This window comes from Pelmatolapia mariae, linkage group LG20 (assembly GCF_036321145.2).
Source record: "Pelmatolapia mariae isolate MD_Pm_ZW linkage group LG20, Pm_UMD_F_2, whole genome shotgun sequence".
In the NCBI taxonomy this organism is placed as follows: domain Eukaryota; kingdom Metazoa; phylum Chordata; class Actinopteri; order Cichliformes; family Cichlidae; genus Pelmatolapia; species Pelmatolapia mariae.
The window spans coordinates 44,139,855-44,166,237 of record NC_086244.1 but is presented as its reverse complement, the minus strand read 5'-3'; the positions used below and the strand labels follow the sequence as shown (position 1 = coordinate 44,166,237).

The 26,383-nt window shown below is 44.0% G+C and overlaps 2 protein-coding genes across 2 annotated transcripts in view; both read left to right on the top strand.

Annotated features, from left to right (window-relative positions):
- The first annotated feature begins 382 nt into the window (after positions 1-382).
- LOC134619322 (L-rhamnose-binding lectin SML-like) lies at positions 383-3,310 on the top strand. Its single transcript, XM_063465082.1, has 8 exons — positions 383-458; positions 589-621; positions 707-757; positions 1,450-1,585; positions 2,294-2,400; positions 2,508-2,552; positions 2,655-2,787; positions 3,199-3,310. The coding sequence occupies exons 1-8, from the start codon at positions 383-385 to the stop codon at positions 3,308-3,310; spliced, it is 693 nt and encodes a 230-aa protein (XP_063321152.1).
- Positions 3,311-7,117: 3,807 nt separating this feature from the next.
- prkcz (protein kinase C, zeta) overlaps positions 7,118-26,383 on the top strand; it is a 97,987-nt gene continuing 78,721 nt past the window's right edge. The window contains exons 1-4 of the mRNA XM_063464239.1: positions 7,118-7,308; positions 15,591-15,712; positions 18,066-18,155; positions 20,583-20,633. Coding sequence (XP_063320309.1) covers positions 7,232-7,308; positions 15,591-15,712; positions 18,066-18,155; positions 20,583-20,633 — 340 coding nt within the window. The 5' untranslated portion in view covers positions 7,118-7,231. The remainder of the gene's footprint in view (positions 7,309-15,590; positions 15,713-18,065; positions 18,156-20,582; positions 20,634-26,383) is intronic.

Sequence of the window (26,383 nt, the reverse complement as noted above, 5' to 3'; positions counted from 1 at the left end):
AGAAGAAATGTTACTGAGACGAAACATTTTGATGAGCATGCAATTTATTGAAAACAACATTTAAACTGAAACTGTTTGACAGGACCACACCTGCAGAAACCCTGTAACCCCCCAAAAAGGAACCAAAGGTCCAAACATGAACTCAGTAAAGAGCTCCACTGTTATTGTTGATCACTTTAAAAATTCTTTGCAGCATGTTTGATCCAAGCATTTCCATGATCAGGACTGTATGTTCTTTGCATGTATGTATAATCATGTCAAATCCTTCACTGGGCGAGCACCTGGCCACATGTTTGGGCACGTATCCAGCTGAACAAAAGTCTGGGGGGTAAGGTTTGTTTAGCACGATAAGATGAGACTGCAAACAGACTCAAAGCTATAAATGCTGAGTGTTTCTGCTGCAAGCATCAGTCTCACTGAGTCCCCTGAAACCATGCTCCGCCTCAGCAGCACGCTCTGTGAGTACACTCAGCATTTTCTCATTCATGGTGTTTTCTAGCTGAAGAAGATTTCTTCAGTTCATGTATTTAAGGGTAAAGTATCACATGTTTCATTATAAATTGAGAGTGCTGCTCCTTTGTTTTTCAGTGTTGGCAGCAGCCTGTCTGCTTGTTAGCACAGGTAAGTGTCAGCTAGTCTGATTGTTTCTCAGTGTGCTTAGATTTAATATGTGTGTTAGACTAATAGCTCCATGTGTGCTTTAAAGGTGCGCAGAGAGTCACCACGTGTGGGAACCATGTCCACCGTCTGAGCTGTGGTAAGACCCAACCACTGCTCATGTTTCTCAGGGCTGCAGTGTTTCTACGTGTTATTGTTATTTATTTATTGAATATCGAACACGAATCACGTCATAGACACACAGTGAGGTACGAGAGCAGAAACACTCAGGACCGACTTTAAACCATGAATACAGAACTCCACATGCTGATATCCAACAGAAGGTTTCCACCACAGTGTCCTATTCCTCCAGTTTTTATTCAAAAAGTGTCCATACAGAACGCCACAGTGGTCGTATAGAGCCAGGAGCCACACACGGTGGTACATTACCTCCCCACTCTGAGGATAGGCGGGAGAGAATGGACGGGTGGATTTTAAAACCTGTGAAGTGTGTCAGCAAACATACGTCACACCGTCATTCACCGCCTGGAAGAACCTCCACACAACATTGCGTCAAAACTAAATAAGTGGCACACATGAGTATAATATAATCACCACTAAGTTAGATTTGGAAAACACGCCCGTTTCTTTAAGGGATCCTTGATTTGGTTGTATGAATACAGAGTATGTAAGACAGGAATGACATTTGGGTTTGGGAAGCATGCAAAGCAGCGAGTGAGCATCTCTGCAGTTTGTGTTTGTGAGTTTGTGAGGCTGACGGCAGCTGCAGACGTCCCTGGTTGGTAAACTCTGTCGTTGTGGTTGAATACCTGCCTCTGTGATGTCCAACAGAAACTGGAGTGATTCGTGTCCAGGAGTCCATGTATGGACGAAGAGACCGGGACACGTGCAGTGGAGAGAAAGCTGAAGAGGTGGCCATCAATACTGCGTGCTCTCTGGAGGGTGCTGAGGACACCATCAGGACAAGGTATACGTCCCAATAACACACTGGTATTTGTTATTAATGGATGTCACTGCTGCTGATCACCACATATAGATATTTCTAAGTGTTATAGAAGATTACCAAAAAAGGAATTATGTCTAACTGTCACTAACTGTAACTGATGCATGTTATGTTATCTGCCTACGCATGAAGGAGCGTTAACCCTGACACATAAAACTGTGTATCTAAGTGCTCCCTCTTGAGATTGACACAGAAGGTGGTATTGTGTACATCTTCACATGCATGTGCTTAATAAACGATTGTTGATTGACTGGACCTGCTCTGAGTTTGTTTCTCAGCCCAACATCAAAGAAGTCGGTCCTGTAGAAAACAGGGGATGAAATGTGCTGCATGTATAGTGTGAAACTTCAGTGATGTGAGAGATCATGTCTGGAAGACGAGAATGCTTTTTGAAAAGTGAATATAAAAGAATCAGAGTGCCTGCTTGCTTTCATGGATAGTGATTGTGGAGTAAGAAATGCCAGGTTATCAGATCCAGTGCAAAGCTGGGACTGCGAGCCTTTCGCCCGAGACAAAACAGACGATTTCACTTTGATGATATTTGTAGGGAATTCCTTTTACCTTACAAGACCCCATAATCACGTAGAACCCAATGAAAGACTGTTCTTCTCAGCGTTGGTGGGATTTCCCATGGTGCTTCACTGCTGACTCTACTTTCTATGATCTGTTCAGCTGTGACGGCAAGAAGGTGTGTGAAGTAACCCCGGCCATCTTTGCAAGAGATCCCTGCAATGACACCTTTAAATACATCCAGACCACCTACACCTGCATACCAGCAAGTGAGTCACACACCTGCTTTAAACAGTAAAGCTTCACTTAGGCTCCGAGTGCTCCACCTGATCTGACCCGAGTGCTCCACCTAATCTGACTGATGTTACTTTGGCAGTTCACCTGATAACCTGCGAGCAGTCTATGGTCGAACTGCAGTGCGGTAAGATCACGTGTGACCCGACAAACTTTGACGTGTCCTGATAACTGCCTCTCCAAGCAGTCTTCTTCGGTTTTCAACAGCACGCACTGCTTTCTTTGACAGACCAGGGCCATGTCATCCACGTGTACCATGCTGATTTTGGGCGCCGTGATCCACACATATGCTCCTTCAGACGGGAGGCCTCACACATGGAAAACATCAAGTGCTCAAACCCCACAAGCAAAGTTGCTGAAAGGTACAGCTTTAACATTAATGTGATATTTTACTGTGAGTGACCAACAAGATCTTAAACATGACCATGAAGTCTTTGGTCTTTGGCACTTTCCTCTCATCTCGTAGCTAACAACACATATTTCTGAAGCTAGCGGAGCTGAAAGCATGATTATGGGTGAGCTGGGACGTGCAACCATCACTTTGTGAACAACTTTGTGTTCACAGCGTTTGCTGTCCCCACACAGCCAGGGTTTGATCAGTGTTATTAATCAGCAGTATTTGGATTTACATAATTAGTGTTGTACTTTTTTTGCACATCCACATCATTCATACACACCGTCTAGTATGAGATAAACAACAAATGTGTCAGCTGGGGATCTTTACTACGTACCTTTAAGTGTTTCATCTGCACTGTGCTGCTCTGCATCCACAGGTGTAATGGGAAACGCACCTGTTCTATGAGAGCAAGCAGTGGAATGCTTGGCGACACCTGTCCTCGTATGTACAAATACCTGGAGCTGACCTACAACTGTCTGAGTAAGTAGCTCAAAGGATGAAGAGTATGTGAACGGTTCATGACACAAGGGAAAGGAAAACCAGCAGCAGAGCCAAACAGGTGCTCAGTGATCCACCTGTGATGCCAACAATAACAGGCTGCTTTATTTAGCTTCCTTCTTCATGTGAACTGTTACAGTGAACAGCCAACCACATCTGACTGTGTGTGTTTGATCTGTTGCAGAATCTGTAGGTGCTTGAGAGGATTAAAGATCCTGCAGTAACAGTATCCTTCACTAAATAAAATACATGAAAAGCAACATGTTTCTGTGTGTTTGTGACTCATCAGTGTTTTCATGTGTCCTCACATCTATACAGAGCTTTCACTCACTGGGCTCATGTCCTCATTTAAGAACGAGAACAAACAGCTTGTAGAACTGGGGGAACGTATATAGATGAGAACCGGAGGGGGCGTGTTTGGAGGCGTGGTCCCGCTCCTGAAATTCAGATACTTTATCTCCAATTTCTATTCTTACTGATCGCTCAGGTCAGAGGCGACAAGAGGATCAAAGTGAAGACATGAAATGAAATTTAATCTTTAGTGCAACAACATGACATTTATAAAAATACTAGTTTTCCTTAGAAGGAGAAATTATTTCTATTTACACACGGGGAGGGTTGACTACTATGGCAGTGTTACACAGAAGTCTAAAGGTAATACTACCAGTAATAGCACTAGTACTAGAAGTTGATAATAGTTGCCTTAGCCTTTGGTCATTATTTACAGGTATGTAAAAAACAACCCACAAGCAACAAAGTGCTAAAAATGTAAATTAAATGAACAAAATAAATGTATGCAAAGAAAACAAAATCCTATCAAGGTTTCTGTGAGGGGCTGACGGGTCAGCTGCTCTGCCCTTCACCCGTTTGCTTCCTTTTCTTCTGTCTCCTGGTCTTTGTCATATCCACTTTGATTAGAAACCATCAGATTCATAAAAAAAGAAAATTAGTTGAAATAAGTAAGTGATGAACAATATGTCACGATGAATGCAGAAATACAGACTCACAGTTGAGTTACACAAAGCTGGAGCCTCGTCAGTGGCTTTTACTGAATAATAAAGAATGTGTGAGTCGGCACCCTGAGGTGCTCCTCATCAGGACCAACAACATTACACATATAACATACAATAAGATTTCCTTCTCTCACTGTTGGCTGGTACGTTTAGGAATATTAGTAAAATACATGAGATTAACAGAATGGAAACACAATCAGATCCATGTAGATTCTACCAAAAAACCCACAAACACTTGGATCACAGAGTCACCTTTTAAATTTGAATCCATATTTTAACCTTTGAAAAGTCTAAAACAATCTGTTCTGCTTGTGTTTATCAGTGACATAATCAGTGGACAAAGTGCAAATAAAACATGCTGATCTATAATCTTTGTTAAAAAATCTGAAAAATGATCAAGTGAAACTGATTTGATGGGCGATCTATTAGTTTATTTCTAGTGTCTAAACAACATACTAACATTTTATTTCCTTTCTTTTTCCTTCATGAAATGTAACATGAATGCTGGTGCAGATGTTTAATAATCAGTTGTCGTCGTCATGGTGCGTCCAGGTTTTACAGCATAAATAAATGATCCACACTGCAGACACCAGGTTCAGGTCTCAGCACCACCATCAGAGCAGCCGTCTCACTGATGAAAAGTGAATCATTAAACATCAGCTGAGGAGAAATGCTAACTAGCTAACAGCAGGCTAACAGTGTGTGTGCTAACTGCTAATCTAGCTAACACATTAACAGTAGGATGATGCTGCTGTGTAAAACTATCATCTGTTCAGATGTGTCCTCCTTCACTATAGCAACACTAACATGCTTGTATTCATGTTCATTTAAGGAGGTGTCACTGGGCACAAGTGGAGAGGCAGGGAAGTCATCCACCTGCCCACTACAACCACAGTCAGCTGATTAATGGATGACTCAGTTTAAACTGGTCACGCTCATTGGTGGATTTTTAAAGTTTTCATTTTCAAACTCTACTACTAGTCACGTTATTTATTTTTTAATTTGTAATGTTTGTTTGCCGTCTACCATATATCTGCTTGTTCATGTGCCTGCACAATAAAGACAAACACTCATATGGGTCATATTTGAGGGTAAGAACAAACCAATGAATCCCTGTTTGAGGACTTTTTGAACCCAGCCTGAATGTTCTCTGATAGCATTTTATTTTGAAATTTCACAGTCAGTAAGTGCTATTAAACAGCAGTTTGAATACAAGTAAAAATCAAACCTCGTTTTCACTGAAAATCAACAAAGTCCGTCGTCCTGACTAATATCACATAATATCATCATCTTTAGATTGAACTCACCAAAGCTCATATTGACTGTTATATCTTATCAGTTTTGTTCATATCTTTATCTTTGAGAATTGTTACGTCTCTTTGGTCTCTATCAGGTAATATCTGATTACTGTAATCTATCTGGTAATAATTTGATTTTGTAAAAAGCAGTAAAGATCTGGATGTGGGCCCAGGGCCAACTGCTCTTTACTTAACTGTTCAGGCAGTGAATCCTGGTGTCAGACCTCACTAATTATTATTGTTATTAGTAAATTACTGACCTACGCAATTAACTCAGGGTGAACATCTTCATAGTCTGTCTGGAGCTGCAAACTCAGCTTCTCAGTCCTCACAGGTTTGGATTTTCATTTTTTCCTGATATTTTCATCTCTGATCACTCTGATGCCATAGGGTGGCAAAACGACCAAAGTTGTTACTTTATCCAAATAATTATGGCGCTAAATGTGAAACAGTGAACTACATGATTAATAACTCGTGAATCCTCCATCTATTGTCCGCTGCTCGTCTGGGTACCCGGATGGCTCTCTCCTCCGCTGCAGCTCTTCTGTGGGACATCGAGGTGTCCCTAAAATAGCCACGAAACAATCTCCCCAGTGTGCCCTCCTTATCTGGGAGGTGTCCAGGCGGTATCCTAATTCAGACGGCTGCGCGGTCTGAGCGGGCTCCTCTCGGTGACCAGGTGCAGTGTCCGTACTTTCACCCTCTGCAAAAGGACGATCTGTTCTGGTTTTTGATGCACAAACACAACAGCTTCCCCTCTCGGCTCAGCACCGACCATTAAAGCATTACAGCAGGTCACTCTTCAGGCTGACCACGAGCGTCACTTTCCACACTTCATGCATATAACATTTTTGCCATTAACCACTAGGGGGCGCTAAACACCACATTAACACGACTGGTTATGTCGGGGTTTTTTCTGTTTGGTACAGAGGTTGTCCTTACCTGGTGTGTACACGGATCGCGTGATATTGACCATAGTGTTAATGAACGCGCACATCTAATGTGATTGTTTATTTAAATATGTCGTAGGAACCTGCTGTAACGCTGGGAGATGATAAGAACATTAGAGTATTAGTTACGGCGTTAGAGGATCATTTCTATGAGGAAAAACTGCACAAACAGGGAACAGTAGTCGTGAACCCGACCGCACACTGTCCGTATCCTTTCACATTATTAGCACGGTGTTTGCCGGGACAGGCGGGAAGCCCCGGTGGGTGAACAGGTGAATTTAGATTACGGTAACCATAGTGAGCCGGAAGAAAGCCCGTCAAGTGTGACCACACTCCGAGCTCGACCCATGACAGGTGAAGAGTTTTCCGTTTCAAAATAAGAGCGCTACTTTAAACCTTGCGCATTAGCTTTTATTCTGAAAGCCGGGGCCGGAAACACCACCGTTATTCACGCGACGTGACAGACTTCCCCAAAGTCTCTGATGTTACCTTAACGACAGAAAGTTTGAAGCGGCTCCGCTCGGGTTAGTTTTCAGCGCACTGGGCGTACAGGGTCCTCTGTCATCGGCGAGTGGAAACCGCTTTCTATCCACGTATCACACCGCGAGCGTGGGCCTGTTCACGTAGACACGGGGGAGCTGAACTGTACGATGCATATGCTAGCGTCAAACGGATCCATAATGGACCTGAACTCGGAGTTTGTGAAGATTAAAGCGCACTACTGCGGGTAAGTAACTCTCCGTGGGTAAGCAGGAAACACCTGTGGAATGGACACTAACAGCTATTCAGCACGCAGCCCGGGCTTCTTGGAGCCAAACCGTCAGAGAGTCAGAGAGGCTTTAGTACCTGTGGCACCTGTGTTTAACCCACTCTGTGCGTGAAAAATGACATCAGAGGAAGCTTCGAGAATATTTTTCACCCTCACATAAAGTCAGCGTTTGTGTTGATGATGGGGCACATGTGGAGGTGCAGTGGAAGTGGGCCGCTGCTGATTAGAGGAGTTTCCTGCAGTCATCTGTGGAATCACCTCATCACGCAGGAACAGTGTTTGTATGAACGAGGCAAGTTTATTATCGTGGAAGCAGAAAAACCAGTCCGTGTACCATCACCATGACAGAACACGCAGACTACACGTCATGTTGCTGTATGTCACATATGGTATCGAGTCCACAGTGAAAATCTCACGTATATCTGATGAAGCCTGAGTGTAACCTAATACTGACACACGTGTGTGGGACAGACTGGACTGGAGATGTGACCGTCCCATCACGGAGGGCTCCAAAACCAAAACTCAAAAGCTTTGCAGGATCTTTAGGTTGAACCAGTTACCTCTCCAGGAGGAGTTTGTTAAAGCACACGGCCTGAAAATGCCCCAAATGCTGCCAAAATGACACAAATAAATAAATAAATAAATAATAATGATACATTTTATTTGAGGGTGCCTTTCTAAAACCCAAGGTCACCTTACAAAGAGAAAAAGATATCAATAAAACAGTAGATTAAAATAAAAAAACCCATCAAATAAAAACTAAAAACAAAGATCTGACAGTAAGATCTGTACTAAAGTAAACCAGTTTAAACAAGTAGGTTTGGAGCTGTGACTTAAATAAGGGAATCTATATTTCTAATGAGCGGAGGAAGTGAGTCCAGAGCCGAGCGACTGAAGCTCTGCTCCCACAGTGGGGAGACGAGCAGAAGGAACAAGATGAGTGAAAGCTCTGACAGAGCAGGAAACAGTGGAGATATGAAGCAGATCACACAGATAAGGAGGCCAAGGTTATGGATGCACTTTAATGTGAGGACTAAGATTTTACACTTTACCCTGGCTCCTATGGGCAACCAGTGGAGCTGTTGAACATTAGGGTGATGTGGTCTCATTTGTACTGACTGTAGTACTGGAGCTGTAATAATGCGCTATAATGGTTGCTGGCACAGAGATGTGTCACCATCACACCTGCTCCATGCAGAGACCCTCCGTTCACCGTTTGGAACCAAAGATCTCAGAGTTGGACCCATCAGACCAAAGCCCAGATGTCCACTGGTCTAATGTCCACTCCTCGTGTTTCGTGGCCCAAACAAATCTCTGCTGCTTGTTGCTTTTCCTCAGTCGTGGATTCTCAGCAGCTCTTTGACCATAAAGGCCTGATTCACACAGTCTGCTCTGAACATGTGGAGATGAGTCTGCTGCTGGAGCTCTGTGTGGCTCTAATCTGAGCTGCTGTTAATCTGTGATTTCTGAGGCTGGTCATGTCTATGCTCAGCAGCAGAGGTGACTGCTGGACTTCCTTTGCTGGGGCGCTCAGTGTCGTTGTGGCGCTTGATGTTTTTGCGACTGCACTTTGGAAACATTCACAGTTTGATCAGTTTTCCAAACTATTTTTGTGTAAACGTGGAAAACACTGTGCTGCTGGTGACCTCGTGAGAGCGAGGAGCAAACACGCTGCCATCTTTGCATTACAGAATCCACTCACAGATTTAGGTTTATTATTCTTCGGGTGCTGGTTCGGCTTCTTGTGCCTCCACCCAAACTGTGTTTAGGTGGAGCAGTCTCATACCAGAGACTTAGCAGTCTGCTATGTATTACGTCTTTCTCTCGAATCCTTGTTTTTCTGTTCGTTAGCAAAGGCAGTGTTTGTGCTGCACATTCATAATAATGTGATGGTCAAACATTAAGATATGAACAGCTAAAGTACAAAACTGTCCATCATACTGCCCAGTGTCCAGACTTTGTTCTGTTTGACACTTTTTGAAAGCTGTTTGGACGAAGCAGACGATACTCTGTTATGTGTGGTTCTGTTTTGTGTACCTATTACCTAATTACTTTGGTGTAACATGAGTATCAATAAAGATAAAGTTGTAAAACATGTGAAAGTACAGCTAAAAGTCCAAAATGTATGCCGTCCTTCACATTTTCCAAAGCGGCCCAGATTGTTGACTGTGCCGGGCTGACTCCCGGCTGTCACACGCTCAGTGTACGACTTTACATTCCCAGGTACAGAATCCTGCCCCACGCCTTACAACAAAGACACACTCGGAGTTTAGTTTCATTTCCTACAACACTTGGATTTTCTGATTGGTTAGTTTTAGTTTATTGCACATACCAATGCTGTTTATTTAAAACTCAGCTGTGTACAACATATGTTCAGTTTGTGACGGGAAAAATATTTACATCAAAATGAAACAACATCTTCACTCGAGTAAAAAAGTGCAATCTAAAAGTTAAAACATGAGAATACAGCATCATAATGGTCGACGGTCAGCTGTCATGCTACATGGCACTGACCTGTGTCCTTAGTTTGTGGTTCAAGATGAGACGCAGATATGGGCAGCGCAGCGGTTAGCATTGTTGCCTCGCAGCAACATCAGGCCGGGGTCTTTCTGTGGAGTTTGTTCTCCGTGTGTTTGCGTGGGTTCTACTCCGGCTTCCTCCCACAGTCCAAACTCATGCAGTCAGTGGGGATAGTCGGTGACACTAAATTGCCCACAGGTGTGAATGGTTGTCTGTGTCTGTGTTTTAGCCTTGGGACAGACTGACGACCTGTCCAGGTGTACCCCTGCCTCTCTCCCTATGACAGCTGGGATAGGCTCCACCCCCCGCGACCCTGAAGAGAATGGATGATGATGACTATATCACACTATCCTTAGTTTGTGTTTGAAGATAAGACACAGCAAGTATTTATCCCATTAATCTGCTTGTATACTGCTGTTTCACTGAGTGAATGAGTGCTGGAGTAACACAGTGTGCCGAGCGTATGCACCGGTGTGGTTCTGCACACGGTGCAGCCTGGTGTCCTCTGCCACAGGCCACAGTGTGCTCCTGTGAAACCAGCGTGGCGGGCTGCCTCTGCACCGTCACATCGTCTGTGTGATGAACGCCACAAACATCAGCGATGACTGTTTTGTAGACTGGAGGTTTCTGCCGCTCACAGATTTATTGTGTGCCAGGCTCTCCGAGTCTGAACCTGAGACACAGAGTGCGTGGCAGGAGTCACCATAGCGACCAGTCGTCACACCTGTTTGCTGATGGCGCTGTCTCTGTTCAAAGCTCATCACGTCTTCCCTGGTCGAGCCTACTGTCCTCTGACCTCTGACTTTGATTTGATGTTTTAATCTAGTTATCCCCCTTAAAGGAGCATTGTGCTTAAATATGGATGTGATGAGTATTCTTCTGTTCTGTTGTAAGAGGAGATCCTGACAGAGTGACTGAACCATCACATGTGAATGTCATCACCTCTGAATGTCAGCACTGTTGTCTCCAAACTCTGATTGGCTCAGAAACGCTGCTCAGCTCTCTGCGTGTTAAAACCCTTCCACATATTTTTGGAGGCCTGTGTGGAAAAGAGCCAGTGGTGATGTCACCACCAGGTTAATCCTACCAGTATAATCTTGAATCACGACGCTCTGAAATGATTTTCCATGTTGAGTTCAGACAGTCAGCCTTTCTCTGTGTTCAGCTTCCTGCCTGATCCCTAACCTGCTGCACAGCAGACGGTTCAGGCCCAGCTTCACCCTGTGTTGGTTAAACCAGCACCAAAGAGCTGCTTCTACAGCAACCCGGCATCTGAGCACGTTTGTTGCTACAGATGCATTTACCCAGACTCATTCTGCCAACGTTTGAGGCGGTGTGGGAGTGGAGTGGGTTTTTCCAGCACGAGTGGGAGTCAGGTGTGTAGCATCCACATACAGTCTTTGCAGTCTTTCGTGTTGTGCGCTACGTGTGAGACAGGCCAACTGGAATTTGTCCCAAAACCCTTTTAAGTGCGTGTGTTTTAATCAGTAAAGTGTGTCTTAAGCCGGAGCTGTTCTGTAAATATTGATATCAGGGGACAAACCATAGTAAACAATAGCAAACAATATGAGTATGAATAAGTAGGATGAGTGGAAGCTGTCAGCATCATGTCTGAGATGACTTACAGCTGCTGACAGATGTGCCGACCCTGCAGGGATCTGACTAAAACCTGGATTTATTTGAGTGGTGTAACAACTTGTGTTGGTCTTTATGGAGTTTCCCCAAAAAGGTTCAAAGTAGAGAAAGTTTCTGTGAAAACTAAAGTCAGTAATGCAGCGTGTGATTGACCCAGCACACGATCACTGAGGTGTGTGAAGTGTTCTCATCAGTGGGGTCAAAGATCACAGTGCTGAATGTTTATGCTCTGACACATGACCAATCCCTGAGAGCATTCTTCAGTTTGTTCACACAGTGCAAGGGTCAGCATTCAGCTAGCCTTTAGTTACAGACTGAGAGAGTTGAATGCACATTTGGCTTCAGCTGTTTGAGTTTATTACAACAGCAGAGCAGGAAGGGTTTCACAGGAATACTGCAGACTAGGATAACCAGAGTTCTGCTGCTCACACCTCCTCCTGTTCTGGAGACATTTTATATCATAAAAACAACTTTGTAATTACTGTTTACCTTTTACTTATCGAGTGGAATTACTTAGCTACTTACTTATTAATGAGTTAATAACATTGTTATAGCAGTGTTTGCATTAATGCATAAAGAGTGTAGAGTGTAGTGGTAGAGACAGGAGCTGCTGCTGAGTGGGAAACAGCACAACAGTCAGTGTAAACATCTCCCACTGAAAGCTCAGTGCTGCTCCTGCTGCAGGTGAATAAAACAATGAAACATGATGTAATTCACACAGCAAATAACCACACATTTTACTACTACTACTCCTAGTACTAGTAATATTAATAACTCTACCAGTAATATGTGTAATGGAAGGCAGTGTTAGAGGTTATATTTGAGAAAACGTTCCTTTCAGTTGAATATATGTGTACCATGGGAAACCTTAATCTCATCCTGCAACAACAGAAGTAATGTAATAGTAACTTCATAAATGATTACAGCAGCAGGTCATGGTGGAAGCTGTACAGATGTGGATAAATACAGATGTGTAACACAGCACTCACTGGTCCTGGATCGTGAACAACAAATAAAGAGAAACACTTTGTTAGAGGTGCTCTCTCTGTGGGCTCCTCCTGTCAGTGATTTTTAATGTATTTAAATGTTCTGCCTCACAGTTCCCACTGCTCTGCCTCCGTCTGTAGCTCTTTGCAGCCAGGTTAGAGCTCACGTTAGCTCTGCACACTCTGCTCAGTACATCTACAGCCGCTGAGCCGCCTGTCTGTAACCCGCTCTGCCACAGCCTGCAATAATTATTCATCTTTTCTCCAGCTACAGTCCACTACCCCACAGTGTTAGTGATAACACATCCGAATGTGGCTGTCGGGTAACTGCTGCTAGTTAAACCACTAATCTTACCTTGTTCCCCTTGTCAGGTTTATGTTAGCACAGAAATATCTGAATTCTCTGTTAATTTTAGAGTCGATTAATATCTGAGGATCAGATTTTTAAGTGTTTTTTATTTATTCATTTTTTGACAATTGACTCCAGACTGCATCAGGTGCTCGTGTTTATTAGACCGACCAGACTGTGTGATGACTGCTGATGATGACTGCCTCTCAGGATTTCACTCCTGGCTGCTTTGAATCCACATTAGTTGAATTAAAATGACAGTAATGCATTCAATTCAATTCAGTATTATTTATACGGCGCCAAGCCGCACAAAAGTCGCCTCAAGGCGCTTTATATTGTACAGTAGATACAGAGAAAAACCCAACAATCATATGACCCCCTATGAGCAAGCACTTTGGCGACAGTGGGAAGGAAAAACTCCCTTTTAACAGGAAGAAACCTCCAGCAGAACCAGGCTCAGGGAGGGGCGGGGCCATCTGCTGTGATTGGTTGGGGTGAGAGAAGGAAGACAGGATAAAGACATGCTGTGGAAGAGAGACAGAGATTAATAACAGGTATGATTCAATGCAGAGAGGTCTGTTAACACCCAAAACTGTGGCACCGTTTAAACTACATTAAACACATGTAATGAGAGCTGTTTAAAGCCAAAGAGCTTCTGGGTAAATATGAGCTAGCATGATAAACAAAGCGCGGTGTGTATGTGTGATGTAATTCCACGCTGACCTGTGTGTCGGCCGGCTGCGTGGAGCAATGCCTGCTGGGAAGCAAGCTGTCTGTGCCCCACCTCGTCAGAGTCCAACAAACACTGGCCATAAACTGTTGTGCACACACACCCAGAAACCTGCTCGACACACTGCCTGGGAGCTGTCAGTGTAGCACCTGCTCACACAGCTCTCACACACAGCTGACTAACTCAAGGTTTATTGTAACAGTGTGGCATGTGCAGGCTGCAGACTTTGCTCCGTTCTTTATTCAGTCAGCAGCACAGCACTGAGGCCGATGTTGACACTCAACATACGCACCCTTATTTAATGCTGACAGCTGATAAGGGCTGTGAGGTCAGCGCTGATATGAAATCAGTGCTTTCATTTTCAGGCCTGACAGATTCAGCCATGCTTATTGGCTCGTACATGTCATCCATCGCTCTGTGGATTTATACAACCTTAGCACAGAAAGAAAGGACCTGTTGGGTTGAGTATTTCCTTTTTGTTAGTCTTGGCATTGGCAGAGAACTTTTGGCAAGTTTTCTGTGGGCACAATCCACCTGCTCCACTCTGCTGCTCAACATTTCCCTACAAGCAGCTCCATTTAACAGGGAACTCCACTCCACTGGTGTACGATTTCTGCCAAGAAGCAGTGTTACAGCAAGAAATCATCAAGCAGACACCAAGTGTTTGGGCTCCAGTAAAAACTGTCTGGAATAAGTGGTCCAGGTGGTGGTCCAGATTAAGGCAGCACTTTATTTAATGCCTAAAGGTAACAGATAGTGTGCAGTAAAGTCTGAAAACAGTTAAGACTCTCTGAAAAGGAAACATGGTGCTTATCTTTATCAGCTGTGAGTGGATTGTGTGGGTGGTTCAGTTCACACCTGTAACACTTAGTGTGATTGTGTCAGTTGGTGCACCGTTAAGACCTGAGCCCACAGTCCTGAGCCCACAGTCCTGGGCCCACAGTGCTGATCCCACAGTACTGGGCCCACAGTCCTGGGCCCACAGTCCTTGGCCCACAGTCCTGAGCCCACAGACCTGAGCCCACAGTCCTGAGCCCACAGTCCTGGGCCCACAGTCCTGGGCCCACAGTCCTGGGCCCACAGTCCTGATCCCACAGACCTGAGCCCACAGACCTGAGCCCACAGTCCTGGGCCCACAGTCCTGAGCCCACAGTCCTGGGCCCACAGTCCTGATCCCACAGTCCTGAGCCCACAGTCCTGAGCCCACAGTCCTGAGCCCACAGTCCTGGGCCCACAGTCCTGAGCCCACAGTCCTGGGCCCACAGTCCTGGGCCCACAGTCCTGGGCCCACAGTCCTGAGCCCACAGTCCTGATCCCACAGTCCTGGGCCCACAGTCCTGGGCCCACAGTCCTGGGCCCACAGTACTGGGCCCACAGTACTGGGCCCACAGTCCTGAGCCCACAGTCCTGGGCCCACAGTCCTGGGCCCACAGTCCTGATCCCACAGTCCTGAGCCCACAGTCCTGAGCCCACAGACAGTGGATCATTAACTCCGCTGCAGAGGCCAGCCAACATCTTTCTCTCTGTCAGACTTCTCCCAGTGTAAATACCCTAAAACAGAGGTGTCAAACTGGTGGCCCGGGGGCCACTTGCGGCCTGCATATTGACATAATATAATCTAATGCAGTTTGTCCCTTGAAGCGACTTTTTTGTTAGGGAGGATTTGTTTGTTGTTGAATGTTAAAATAAGTTCTTTAAAAAGCCAAAAATGATTGAATATGAAGGTGGCATGAGCAGGGAGCGCACGCTGAGGCTGAGTGCAGTGACACACACGTGCACACTTATGTCTGTGTTTTATTTTGTTAAACACCAACACGTGTCTGTCCAGAGCAGCGTGTTTATCGGACAGTTCAGTGACATCTGCGCTCATGTTTGCAGTTTTGTTTTTGTTTAAATTTAAATATTGTATAAAACACTACATTTTCACTAATATGATAACAGCTGATTGGGCCAAAGAGGAATGTCTGCAGAGCCGACAGAGCGACTGGGTCCTGACGTCTGTGTGTTTGTGTGCTTTCAGGGACATTTTAATCACAGACTTGGCTGCAACAGTAACCTTTGTGGAGCTGTGTGAGGAGGTGAAAACCATGTGCAGTGTTGCCAGCCAGCAGCCCATCACACTCAAATGGATCGATGATGAAGGTGGGTGTGCCTCACAGTCACAGGTCCTCAGTCTTGTCATTGTTTCTGCACAGGCTTCCTGTCAGGTTTCACTTTACTTTTGGTTTCATGGCTGTAGGAGATGAGACCCCGCCTATATTTTCAAACTACTCCACCTCTATTTTCCAAGCCAGATTCTTAGACTTCCTGTGAAAACTATAGGGAATTGTGCATTCCTGTCCTTAGCTCTAAAATTCTGGAACAACTTCCCAGCCTCTCTTCACACCCTTGACTCTGAGGCGTCTTTTAACATTCCCCACCTGACACATGTTTAGCCTGCATTGTTGCCATTCACATTGCCTGGTCTCCTGGTCAGTTTTGGCTTTGTGGTCGTCTCCTATAAAATACAAGCTGCTTATCAATCAAAACCAACTGATAAACAGATGAGTATTAATGATTCCAGTGCACATCCGTTTCCCACCCAGCCGGTTTGTCTGATAAGTGTCCCATGTAGCAGGGTAACCTCACAGCAGAGACTCTCTGGGTTGTGTGTGTGTCACATCTGAGTGTGGTGTGGCACTCGGTGCACTGAGAGCAGCATTTGTATGTGAAAACACATCAGTGATGAATGTCACGTAACAGAGAATAAATGAATGATGAATAAACCAAATAAATGTTGTTATTTTGTTCCAAGTCCACTAAGCCTCGACTACAATGGAAATACTCACAGTCACAGTGACTGATCATTAGCACTGTTACCAAACACACCACAGTAATTCAAAGAGATGCTGTCTAATATTGTCAAGATAAAAAAGTGATAAAAACAAAGACCCGTGACTTTTGTTTTTCCATGTTTATCCTTGGAAATGAGACTTTATTTTTCTCCTTCATGTTCTGCACACAGCACATCCCATAATAACAAAGAAAATGTATCACAAATAAAAACACATCATGTACATGGATAGTCACAGTGTTTGCTTTGGAGCACCTCTGGCAGCACTTACAGTCTGAGGACTGGGTATGACACTGTAAGCCTGGCTGTTTCCCGTCATTTGTCCCCTCAGACTCCATCACGGGGGACAGGCAGCATTGGTGCCATCTTCACATCGAGTCTGGGCTCTGGCTGGGCAACATCACAAAGGAGTGGCTCCGGAGCCACTCCTTTGTGATGTTGCTGAACCTTTGTCCAAGGCCCCGAGTGCTTTGATTATCATGAAGGATGTGTGCGCACTGCTACATTCATTCTTTCTCTCGGCCGCTCGAACAAACAGGCCTGATTGGTGGAGTGCTGCAGAGAAGCGTCTTCTCTCTGGAGCTCTGTCAGAGTGACAGTCTGCTCCTTGAGTAAGGCCTTCTACCCAGATCACTCAGATGGGTGGGGTGGCCTGGGAACAGTCCTTTGTTGTTACAAACTTGTTGCATTTGTGGATATTGGCTGCACAAATGTTTCTTTTGCTCGATATAACTCAGAGGTGTACAGACAGGTCCTGGGACATCGTGCTGGATGACCGATGGTTGAATATGGGGACAAGCAGAGTTGACCACTGGACTCCAGTCAAGTTGTAGAAGCGCTTCACAGATGAGACAGGATGTAACAACCTGTCAGTACGTCTAAAATGAACATGCTTTAATATAACTGCAATATTTTAGTTTTTCATTTTTAATCATTTGTAAAATAAGTTTGCAAGAATTTCAAGCGAGTTTTTTTTCACGTCATCATTATGGGATATGTTGAATGTTGAGGTGAAAAATGAATTGAATCCACTTTGGAATATGGCTGCAGAATTAAAAATGTGAAGAAGTGAAGCGCTTTCAGTACTGTCTGGATCTTTGGCCACTGTAGGAACAGGGCTGCACCCTTTGAGTAATTTGAATAACGTGATTATAAAAACACGGCTCTGTAGCACTCAGCTGTCACCATGTTGACGTGTGTTTCACCCACATTTGTGACTCAACATAGACTTGCAGGTTTTTCAACCAAAACACTGATCACACCACAGCAGCAGTGATGATGATGATGTAGTTTAACATGGAGTCCAGCTACACACGCCGAAGAGCAAAGAGGCGGAGCCGTTACAGAGCCAGTAACAGAGTAAACAGTGCAGCGCTGTTCCTGCAGAGGTTAACCTTCACTGCAACAGACACACAGACACACACCTGCAGACACACACACATGTAAAATTGGCCTCATGCAGAGGCTTAGGTTACTTAGGTTAGATGAAACTATTAATCCCTCGGGTGGGTTCCTCCGGGAAATTCAGTTTACTTGATAAATTAAGGATAGATTACTCTATTACTTATTACTATTACTCTAATCGATGGTTGCAGCCCCAGTCAAAGTAAAAACTCCTGAGAACTTAAACTGAATTGGACCGTTATGTGTTTGTCTGTGTAGGGGACCCGTGTACCATCTCCTCTCAGATGGAGCTAGAGGAGGCGTTACGGATTCACAGTCGAACCAAAAGGTCTGGATTACTGTTGCATGGTGAGTTTGGGAAAACTTTTCGTTAAAGAGGATCTGCATGCATATTTCCAGGAATACACTACTGGTCAAAGGTTTACAACACCCCAATTTTTCCAGTTTTTATTGCAATTCAAGTCGTTCAAGTCCAGTGAATAGTTTAAAATGGTACAAAGGGTGAACTGCCAGAGGTTAAAAACAAAGGTAAGGTTACCCACAACTGAAAAATCACGTACATCTTAGAACAAAAAGGCCTTTTTCATGGGTTAACAATTTAATCTGTTCTGCAGCAATGGAGGTTGAACAAGCCTTGAAAGCTGGAGTTACTAATTCCTACAGCTGTTCCAACTTTGCTGGATTACTTCCCCCTCTGTCTGCATTAAAGCAGTGTTGCAACACACTGTGGTACCATACGCTCGTCAGCATCTGTTGAACAGAAAGTAATGTGATGGTACAAGAATGGGGAGAAAAGGTGATTAACAATGGAAGAGAGACAGACCATCATAACACTTATAAATGTCGGTCTGTGCTACAGAGAAACTGCAAAGAAAGTCAAGGTGTCAGTGAGTACAGTTTCCTGTTCCATCAAAGGCTCAGAAACTGTGACAGGAAGAGGTCTGCAGACCCAAAGACACGACTGAATCAGAGGACAAGTTTCTGAGAGTTAACAGCTGTGTGATGGCGGCTGACAGGACAACAGCTTCAAGCAGCTTAACAGTGGTCGTAGTGAGAAAGTCTCAGTTTCAACTGTGAAGAGAAGACTTTGAGCTGCAGGTTTGACAGGACGAGTTGCAGCAAGAAAGCCAGACGTCAGAATAAGACAGAGGCTTGGCTGGGCCGTGAAACACCACCATTGGACTACTGAAGACTGGAAGAAGGTATTATGGACTGATGGATCAACATTTGAAACCTTGGGTTCATCACACAGGATCTTTGTGGTCGAGTAGGTAAAGGATGGTTCCACAGTGTGTGGCATTGACTGTCAAACATGGAGGAGGAAGTGTGATGGTCGGAGGCTGTTTGCTGGATCCAGGGTCGGTGACTCGTACAGAGTGAGAGGCTCCCTGAACCAAAACCACAGCATTGTGCAGGACCCTCTGGTATGAGCCTAGTTGGTCAGGGGTTCATCCTACAGCAAGATAAAGACCCAAAACATGAGTCCAAGCTGTGCCAGAACTACCTCAGGAACAAAGAACAAGATGGTGAGCTTGAAAACATGGAGTGTCCAGCACAGTCTCCAGACTTAAACCCCATCGAGCTGGTTTGAACTGGACAGAAGAGTGAAAGCAAAGCAGCTACAAGGTCCACATTTATGGGAACTTCTGCCACAGATATGGGAGAAGATTCGATTTCTATTGTAGAAAGAAGCCACGGCTGTGTTCAGCTGTTATATCTGCCAGAGGAGGCTACTCTGATGGGTCAAAGGTTACAATACACTTTGGTCTATAAACTGATTCCATGATTTCTTTTTTAACTCCAATTACTTATTTGTGCTATGCTTTCATTTCAGAGTGCAATCAGACATTAAACTGCATCATTTTCAATAAAAAACTGGAAAATTTGGGGTTTTCTTAAACTTTTGAGCGGTAGTGTGTATTTTTAAGTGGTTGGATATTTTATATACTTACTAATTACCATGATTTTTAAAATGATAATTATAGTATCTTCTTTTTGCTTTTATGAGTTAATGTGAGTTAATGTTTCTATGGTTTGTTCTGGTAGGAGGTGCTTAAGCACGGTGTTGGTCCAAGGCTGGACTGCTGGCTAGTCACCATTAGCCATGGATTATTTCAGCTGAGTTCCTGTAGGGTCTATAAACAGCTTGAACTTTGTTTGTTCCTGTTTCTTCTAACACATGCATCATACATAAGCATTCAGGTCTCAGGCCTCTGAGTTAAGACTGACTGAAATAACATTACCAGTGTAAGCTTACCTGTCCATACTGTAAATACTGATATCAGATAAGATTACTTGAATATTACTTTAATGCATGCCACACTGCTTTTTTAAAAACTGTATTAACGGGGTGACTGTAGCTCAGAAGGTAGAGGCGACACCCGGCTGCCAAAAACCCTTGGGCAAGATTCAAACCCCAAGTGTCTGCATCCAAAGGATGTTAGAAAAGGTATGACTGGGTGAACCTGTTGTATAAAAGCCTGCGCTCAGAGCTCAGCAGGAAGCACCGTGTATGAACCCGTCCACTCTGGGTGGAAACCATCTCACTGTCAGGAGGAACGCTGTTTGACTCTATAGGTGTGTGAAAACAGACGAGTTCTGCTCGTTGACCTTTCACTGTTATTTAGTTTTCATTTAGTGGTTTGCTTGTCAAATGTTTATTTGTCTTTTCTTCAAATAGAAGTAATGACATTTTTGGTTCCATTGACAAAACAAACTGTGCTGCTTGGTATGAGGACAACAACAAATGTCTGTTTTCCTTTCCTGTTTTTCCAGTGTTCCCCAGTATTCCAGAGCAGCCGGGAATGCTCTGCCCCGGAGAAGACAGTGAGTAAACCTGCTCTGCTTTCATTCTGTGAGATCAAGTGAGAGTGTATGTGCTTGGACACGTGTGTGTCCACGTGACACCATAGATATCCAGTAGGGCTGTCAGCGTTAACGTGTCATCACAATTCAAACATGTAGCACATGTAACCCGTCTGGAGCGCAGAGTGACTCAAAATCCCTGCAGTGACTCTGTCAACACATTTCAGGCAGTCTGGCTGAAGTTTGTCCGTGCTGCGCTGCAGACGGGTTAAAGATTCGAATCACATTAATCCTGATGCTGCGTTAACACGTTAACGCTGACAGCTCTAATATCCACGTGTTCCTTTTCTTTGTTTCCACAGCTGATGTGTGCGCTCTGTCTCAATAATCAGGTGTGTTGACCTGTTTGCACCTCTCCTGTCATTGTTGTTGTTGCCCCTGCAGTTCCATCCTACACGTGTGCGATTACTGTAGCAATAAAATGAACGTGTCCATCTCAGTCCATGCATGTGTGTTTCAGTGCATTGACACCCGTGTGTGTGTGTTGTGGTTCTTGTGTACACTCTGATGGGAGTATAACAGGAACATGTTGTGCAGCAGTGGTGTTGACCCTAGATCTCAGTCCAAGCTGGTGGCAGTGGATTGGTGTGTAGAGCCAACCCAGTCCATATATCCCCAGTCCCAGTATACCTGCTGCTAGACACCATGAACACCTTCCTGGGTTGAGTGTGTGTGCCCTGCCAGACTGCAGCGTGAGAATATTTTAATGTTCTGGCTGACATTTCATTTCTGTGGATTTTGGGCCTTCATGTAAGTCTGCAGGTGCAGGGCTCTGAACATCAAACACTCTATATTAAACTTCTTAAGGGTGATCATCAGCTGGTTCTTGAAGAATTGACCAGTTCATGATATGGCAAGCATGCCCATATGGAAAAGATATATATAAATCTTATAAATTTTGTATCTGTCTTGTGTGAAACTTGTATGAAAAGCATACAAGAGTGAAAAGAGATATAAGATCCCTTGAAAAATCATATAAATGAAACTTGTATGTTTTGGATACTTACTAAAACAATATATGAAAGTAATGAGAAAGTGGCCACTTTCATGAGTAAATCATATAAGCCTTCTATGATTCACTATATGAAGTAGGCCACATCTGATGCAAGTCTTTTATAAGTTTTTACTATTTCTTTTCCATATGGGTGGATTTCAGTAAGAAAGCACCTTAGCTGAATCTTTTTGGTGTATGAGGGGATTTTATGGTTGGACTTGAGAAGCAGTTTGAGGTAACCAGGAGTTAAGAGTTTATCCTGCCGTGTAACACATGCAGAACTATTTTAGACGTGTCGGTCAGGAAGCTTTTCTGCAAAGATGTTTCTGTGTCATTTGTGTTTTTGCTGAGTTCATGTGTGGAGTCGTCACGGCTGCTGGCTCCCCATCCCCACCAGTGTACTGTCAGGTTGCTGCTACACTCCCTCGCTGCCTATTTGCTGTGACAGCATGTTTCAGCAGCTTGTGTTGGGCGCTCCTGAGTGTGCATGTGCAGAAAAGCCTGTGTGTATGTGTTTTATGGGAGGTGAGCCCTGTGCTGTTTTCCTGTGCCATACCACTGGAACCAGTGTGAAGACCACAGCTGTAGGTAGGTAATGAGGGATCTGGATCAGGGTCACACACACTGAGTTAGATTACTCTTGCGCTCTAAGCTGTGCTGGTTACACCCTGTGGACACATGTAATAATGTACATTAACACTGTACTAATTGTGGCTTCCTGTTGGGCTGTTTGTCATTTAACCCTCCTTAACGTAGTGCTGATGTTGATGGGAGGAAACAAGGACTGAAGGACTGAGCTGTTTTCTTCTGAAGGGAGGAGGACAGAATAAGAATGAGGAAGCAGGGAAACATTGTTACTCATTAATGTTTAGACTGTGTCTGTTTTTCAAGGCAGACTCAGCGCTGACAGCACTAGTAGCTACTAAACTGAATGTACTGAAGCAGTTTTCAAGGCTTTGTTCACTTCAAACAAAATGCTTTAAAATAATTCCCAGTTTTCCGTTGTGGGACTGAGCCATGGACTTTGTTCTTGTTTGTCTGATTTATAATTATGTGTAGTTCTGTTCTGCATGTCTTTAACTTTGGTTCAGCCTACATTGGTTTTATGGTTTAGATATTCTCAAAAGGTATCACAGATTATTTCATACTTTTTAAGTATGGTGTTATTTTTGTGCCACTATTCTGAGCGCACGTAAAAAAGGTTTGCAGGTGCAAGTGTTGCATTTTGAGGAGAAATTTATTTTGAGTGAAGAAAAGCTGAATTTGAGTGAACAAAATTCATTGCTGCGTGCAAGAAATGTATTTCAGTGTTTGCTATTATCCACACACACACACAATAGCAGCCCCTCTCGCTCAGTTTTTGCATTTGCGCTTGCTCGTAATGTGTTGCTCGCGCTCTCAACATTTCTGCCCGTGCGCGCTCAACTCTTTCTGTACGCCGTTATATTTGTGCCACAAAACCAGCCAATCACAGACTTGGATGCAAAAAATCTGATTGGCTGTTTTGGTCTCCAATCAGCTCGAAATGACGAAATGCAATATCCCAGAATGCATTTCGTCCAAAACTCAAACGAGGCAGTGGCGGAGGAACACAGAGTGGCGGAGTTTGAAATATTACTCTTTCTGGGTCACAAAATAAACTTTTAAGATATTTTCATGAGAGAATGGTGCTGTGGAAACTTTGTGAGCAAGCACAGATGCAAACACTGAGCGACAGGGGCTGCTATTGTGTGTGTGTGTGGATAAAAGCAAACACTGAAATACAGTTTTTGCACGCAGCAATGAATTTTGTTCACTCAAATTTAGCTTTTCTTCACTCAAAATAAATTTCTCCTCAAAATGCAACACTTGCACCTGCAAATTTTTTTTACGTGCGCTCAGAATAGTGGCACAAAAATAACGCCATACTTAAGTAGTAATGTAATTGTTCTGCAACTCAACTCACATTGAAAACTGTCACAAAGAGCAGGTGAGAGCAGCTGTCACTGTGAGGATACTGGTAGAAAGGATCACTGGGATCAGCCGGTGTCGCTCATCTTGTTATCTGCTGAAGTTCATCCTTTGGCTTCTGAGCTGGAGTTTCCACATATTTAGCTTTGGGTTGTTTGCTACGAGCTTTGTGTTAGCATGCTGTATGTGCAGTAGCTCACAGCACTGGATGGCTGTTTGTAGTTTCATTACTTTATTACATGTAATGTAATGTGATTACATTAATAACTATTTTCAGTTTCTGGCTCTCTTATCAATCTCTAGCACTCTTTATCCTGTCTTCCTCTCATCGCTCTTGGTTGGAAATTTGGTGCTATCTACAGTGGCTTGCAAAAGTATTCGGCCCCCTTGAACTTTCCCACATTTTGTCACATTACAGCCACAAACATGAATCAATTTGATTGGAATTCCACATGAAAGACAAATACAAAGTGGTGCACACGTGAGAAGTGGAACGAAAATCAGACATGATTCCAAACATTTTTTACAAATAAATAACTGCAAAGTGGGGTGTGCGTAATTATTCAGCCCCCTTTGGTCTGAGTGCAGTCAGTTGCCCATAGACATTGCCTGATGAGTGCTAATGGCTAAACAGAGTGCACCTGTGTGTAATCTAATGTCAGTACAAATACAGCTGCTCTGTGACGGCCTCAGAGGTTGTCTAAGAGGATATTGGGAGCAACAACACCATGAAGTCCAAAGAACACACCAGACAGGTCAGGGATAAAGTTATTGAGAAATTTAAAGCAGGCTTAGGCTACAAAAAGATTTCCCAAGCCTTGAACATCCCACGGAGCACTGTTCAAGCCATCATTCAGAAATGGAAGGAGTATGGCACAACTGTAAACCTACCAAGACAAGGCCGTCCACCTAAACTCACAGGCCGAACAAGGAGAGCGCTGATCAGAAATGCAGCCAAGAGGCCCATGGTGACTCTGGACGAGCTGCAGAGATCTACAGCTCAGGTGGGGGAATCTGTCCATAGGACAACTATTAGTCGTGCACTGCACAAAGTTGGCCTTTGTGGAAGAGTGGCAAGAAGAAAGCCATTGTTAACAGAAAACCATAAGAAGTCCTGTTTGCAGTTTGCCACAAGCCATGTGGGGGACACAGCAAACATGTGGAAGAAGGTGCTCTGGTCAGATGAGACCAAAATGGAACTTTTTGGCCAAAATGCAAAACTAACACTGCACATCACTCTGAACACACCATCCCCACTGTCAAATATGGTGGTGGCAGCATCATGCTCTGGGGGTGCTTCTCTTCAGCAGGGACAGGGAAGCTGGTCAGAGTTGATGGGAAGATGGATGGAGCCAAATACAGGGCAATATTGGAAGAAAACCTCTTGGAGTCTGCAAAAGACTTGAGACTGGGCGGAGGTTCACCTTCCAGCAGGACAACGACCCTAAACATAAAGCCAGGGCAACAATGGAATGGTTTAAAACAAAACATATCCATGTGTTAGAATGGCCCAGTCAAAGTCCAGATCTAAATCCAATCCAGAATCTGTGGCAAGATCTGAAAACTGCTGTTCACAAACGCTGTCCATCTAATCTGACTGAGCTGGAGCTGTTTTGCAAAGAAGAATGGGCAAGAATTTCAGTCTGTAGATGTGCAAAGCTGGTAGAGACATACCCTAAAAGACTGGCAGCTGTAACTGCAGCAAAAGGTGGTTCTACAAAGTATTGACTCAGGGGGCTGAATAATTACGCACACCCCACTTTGCAGTTATTTATTTGTAAAAAATGTTTGGAATCATGTATGATTTTCGTTCCACTTCTCACGTGTACACCACTTTGTATTGGTCTTTCACGTGGAATTCCAATAACATTGATTCATGTTTGTGGCTGTAATGTGACAAAATGTGGGAAAGTTCAAGGGGGCCGAATACTTTTGCAAGCCACTGTAAATAAAATTGAATTGAACTGAATAATTAAACCTTGCAGCGGGTTACATTTAACACTGCTGTTAATGAAAGTGCGCCTAGTTTGTGTTCGTGCTCCTCCATGTAATCCTGCTGTTGTCAGAAGCTCTGTGGACACCTGAGGCCTGACTTTGTGACTTTGTTCGGTGTGTTTTGCTCTTTTGGTCGTCTTGAGAATTCATTGTTCCCTGCACAGATTCCAGGTTCCAGATGAAGGGGCTCTTGGGGATTATTGGGATTTCCCTCTAGTATCATGGGTCCTGCTATGGTTTGGAGCCTGGGTAAGATAAAGGAATTGGTTTGGATTAAATAAATCCATCCAGTGGCCGCTACATTAACACTGCTTTTCTCTGAGAACAGGCTGGCAGGATTTTTCCATGTCTTTGTGATTACCTGTTCTTACAGTGTAATACCTGCAGCTCTATGGGCAGAAATCTGTGCCATCAGAAACTGAATCACATGTCATATCACTTCAAACAGAGGTGGTCCAGTAATGCTGCACTAATGAATTAGACTAACTATTCACTTTAGCTAAAGTTATTAAGTTAGCTAAAGAGTTGGGATGCTGTGTAAGACATAAATAAAGCTCAAATACAAAGGTTTGGACGCCGTTTTGCATGTTTCCTACTGTAGGGGTCTCTGCAAGCATACAGGGCTCTGAGAGGGTACAAGATGACAACTTTGGAATTCTACTAGAAACAGTCGATCATATTTGTTTGTCAAAGCTGAATTCAGGGCAAACTACGCTAAATTAGCGTTTTTAGTTACTGTACGGCTATCATTTGTTAACATGACGCTTGTTCT

Coding starts and splice junctions, on each gene's coding strand:
- LOC134619322 (XM_063465082.1), top strand. CDS start 383: ATGCTGAGTGTTTCTGCTGCAAGCATCAGTCTCACTGAGTCCCCTGAA. Junction 622..706: donor CTGTCTGCTTGTTAGCACAG/GTAAGTGTCAGC, acceptor TGTGCTTTAAAG/GTGCGCAGAGAGTCACCACG. Junction 2,401..2,507: donor CTACACCTGCATACCAGCAA/GTGAGTCACACA, acceptor TTACTTTGGCAG/TTCACCTGATAACCTGCGAG.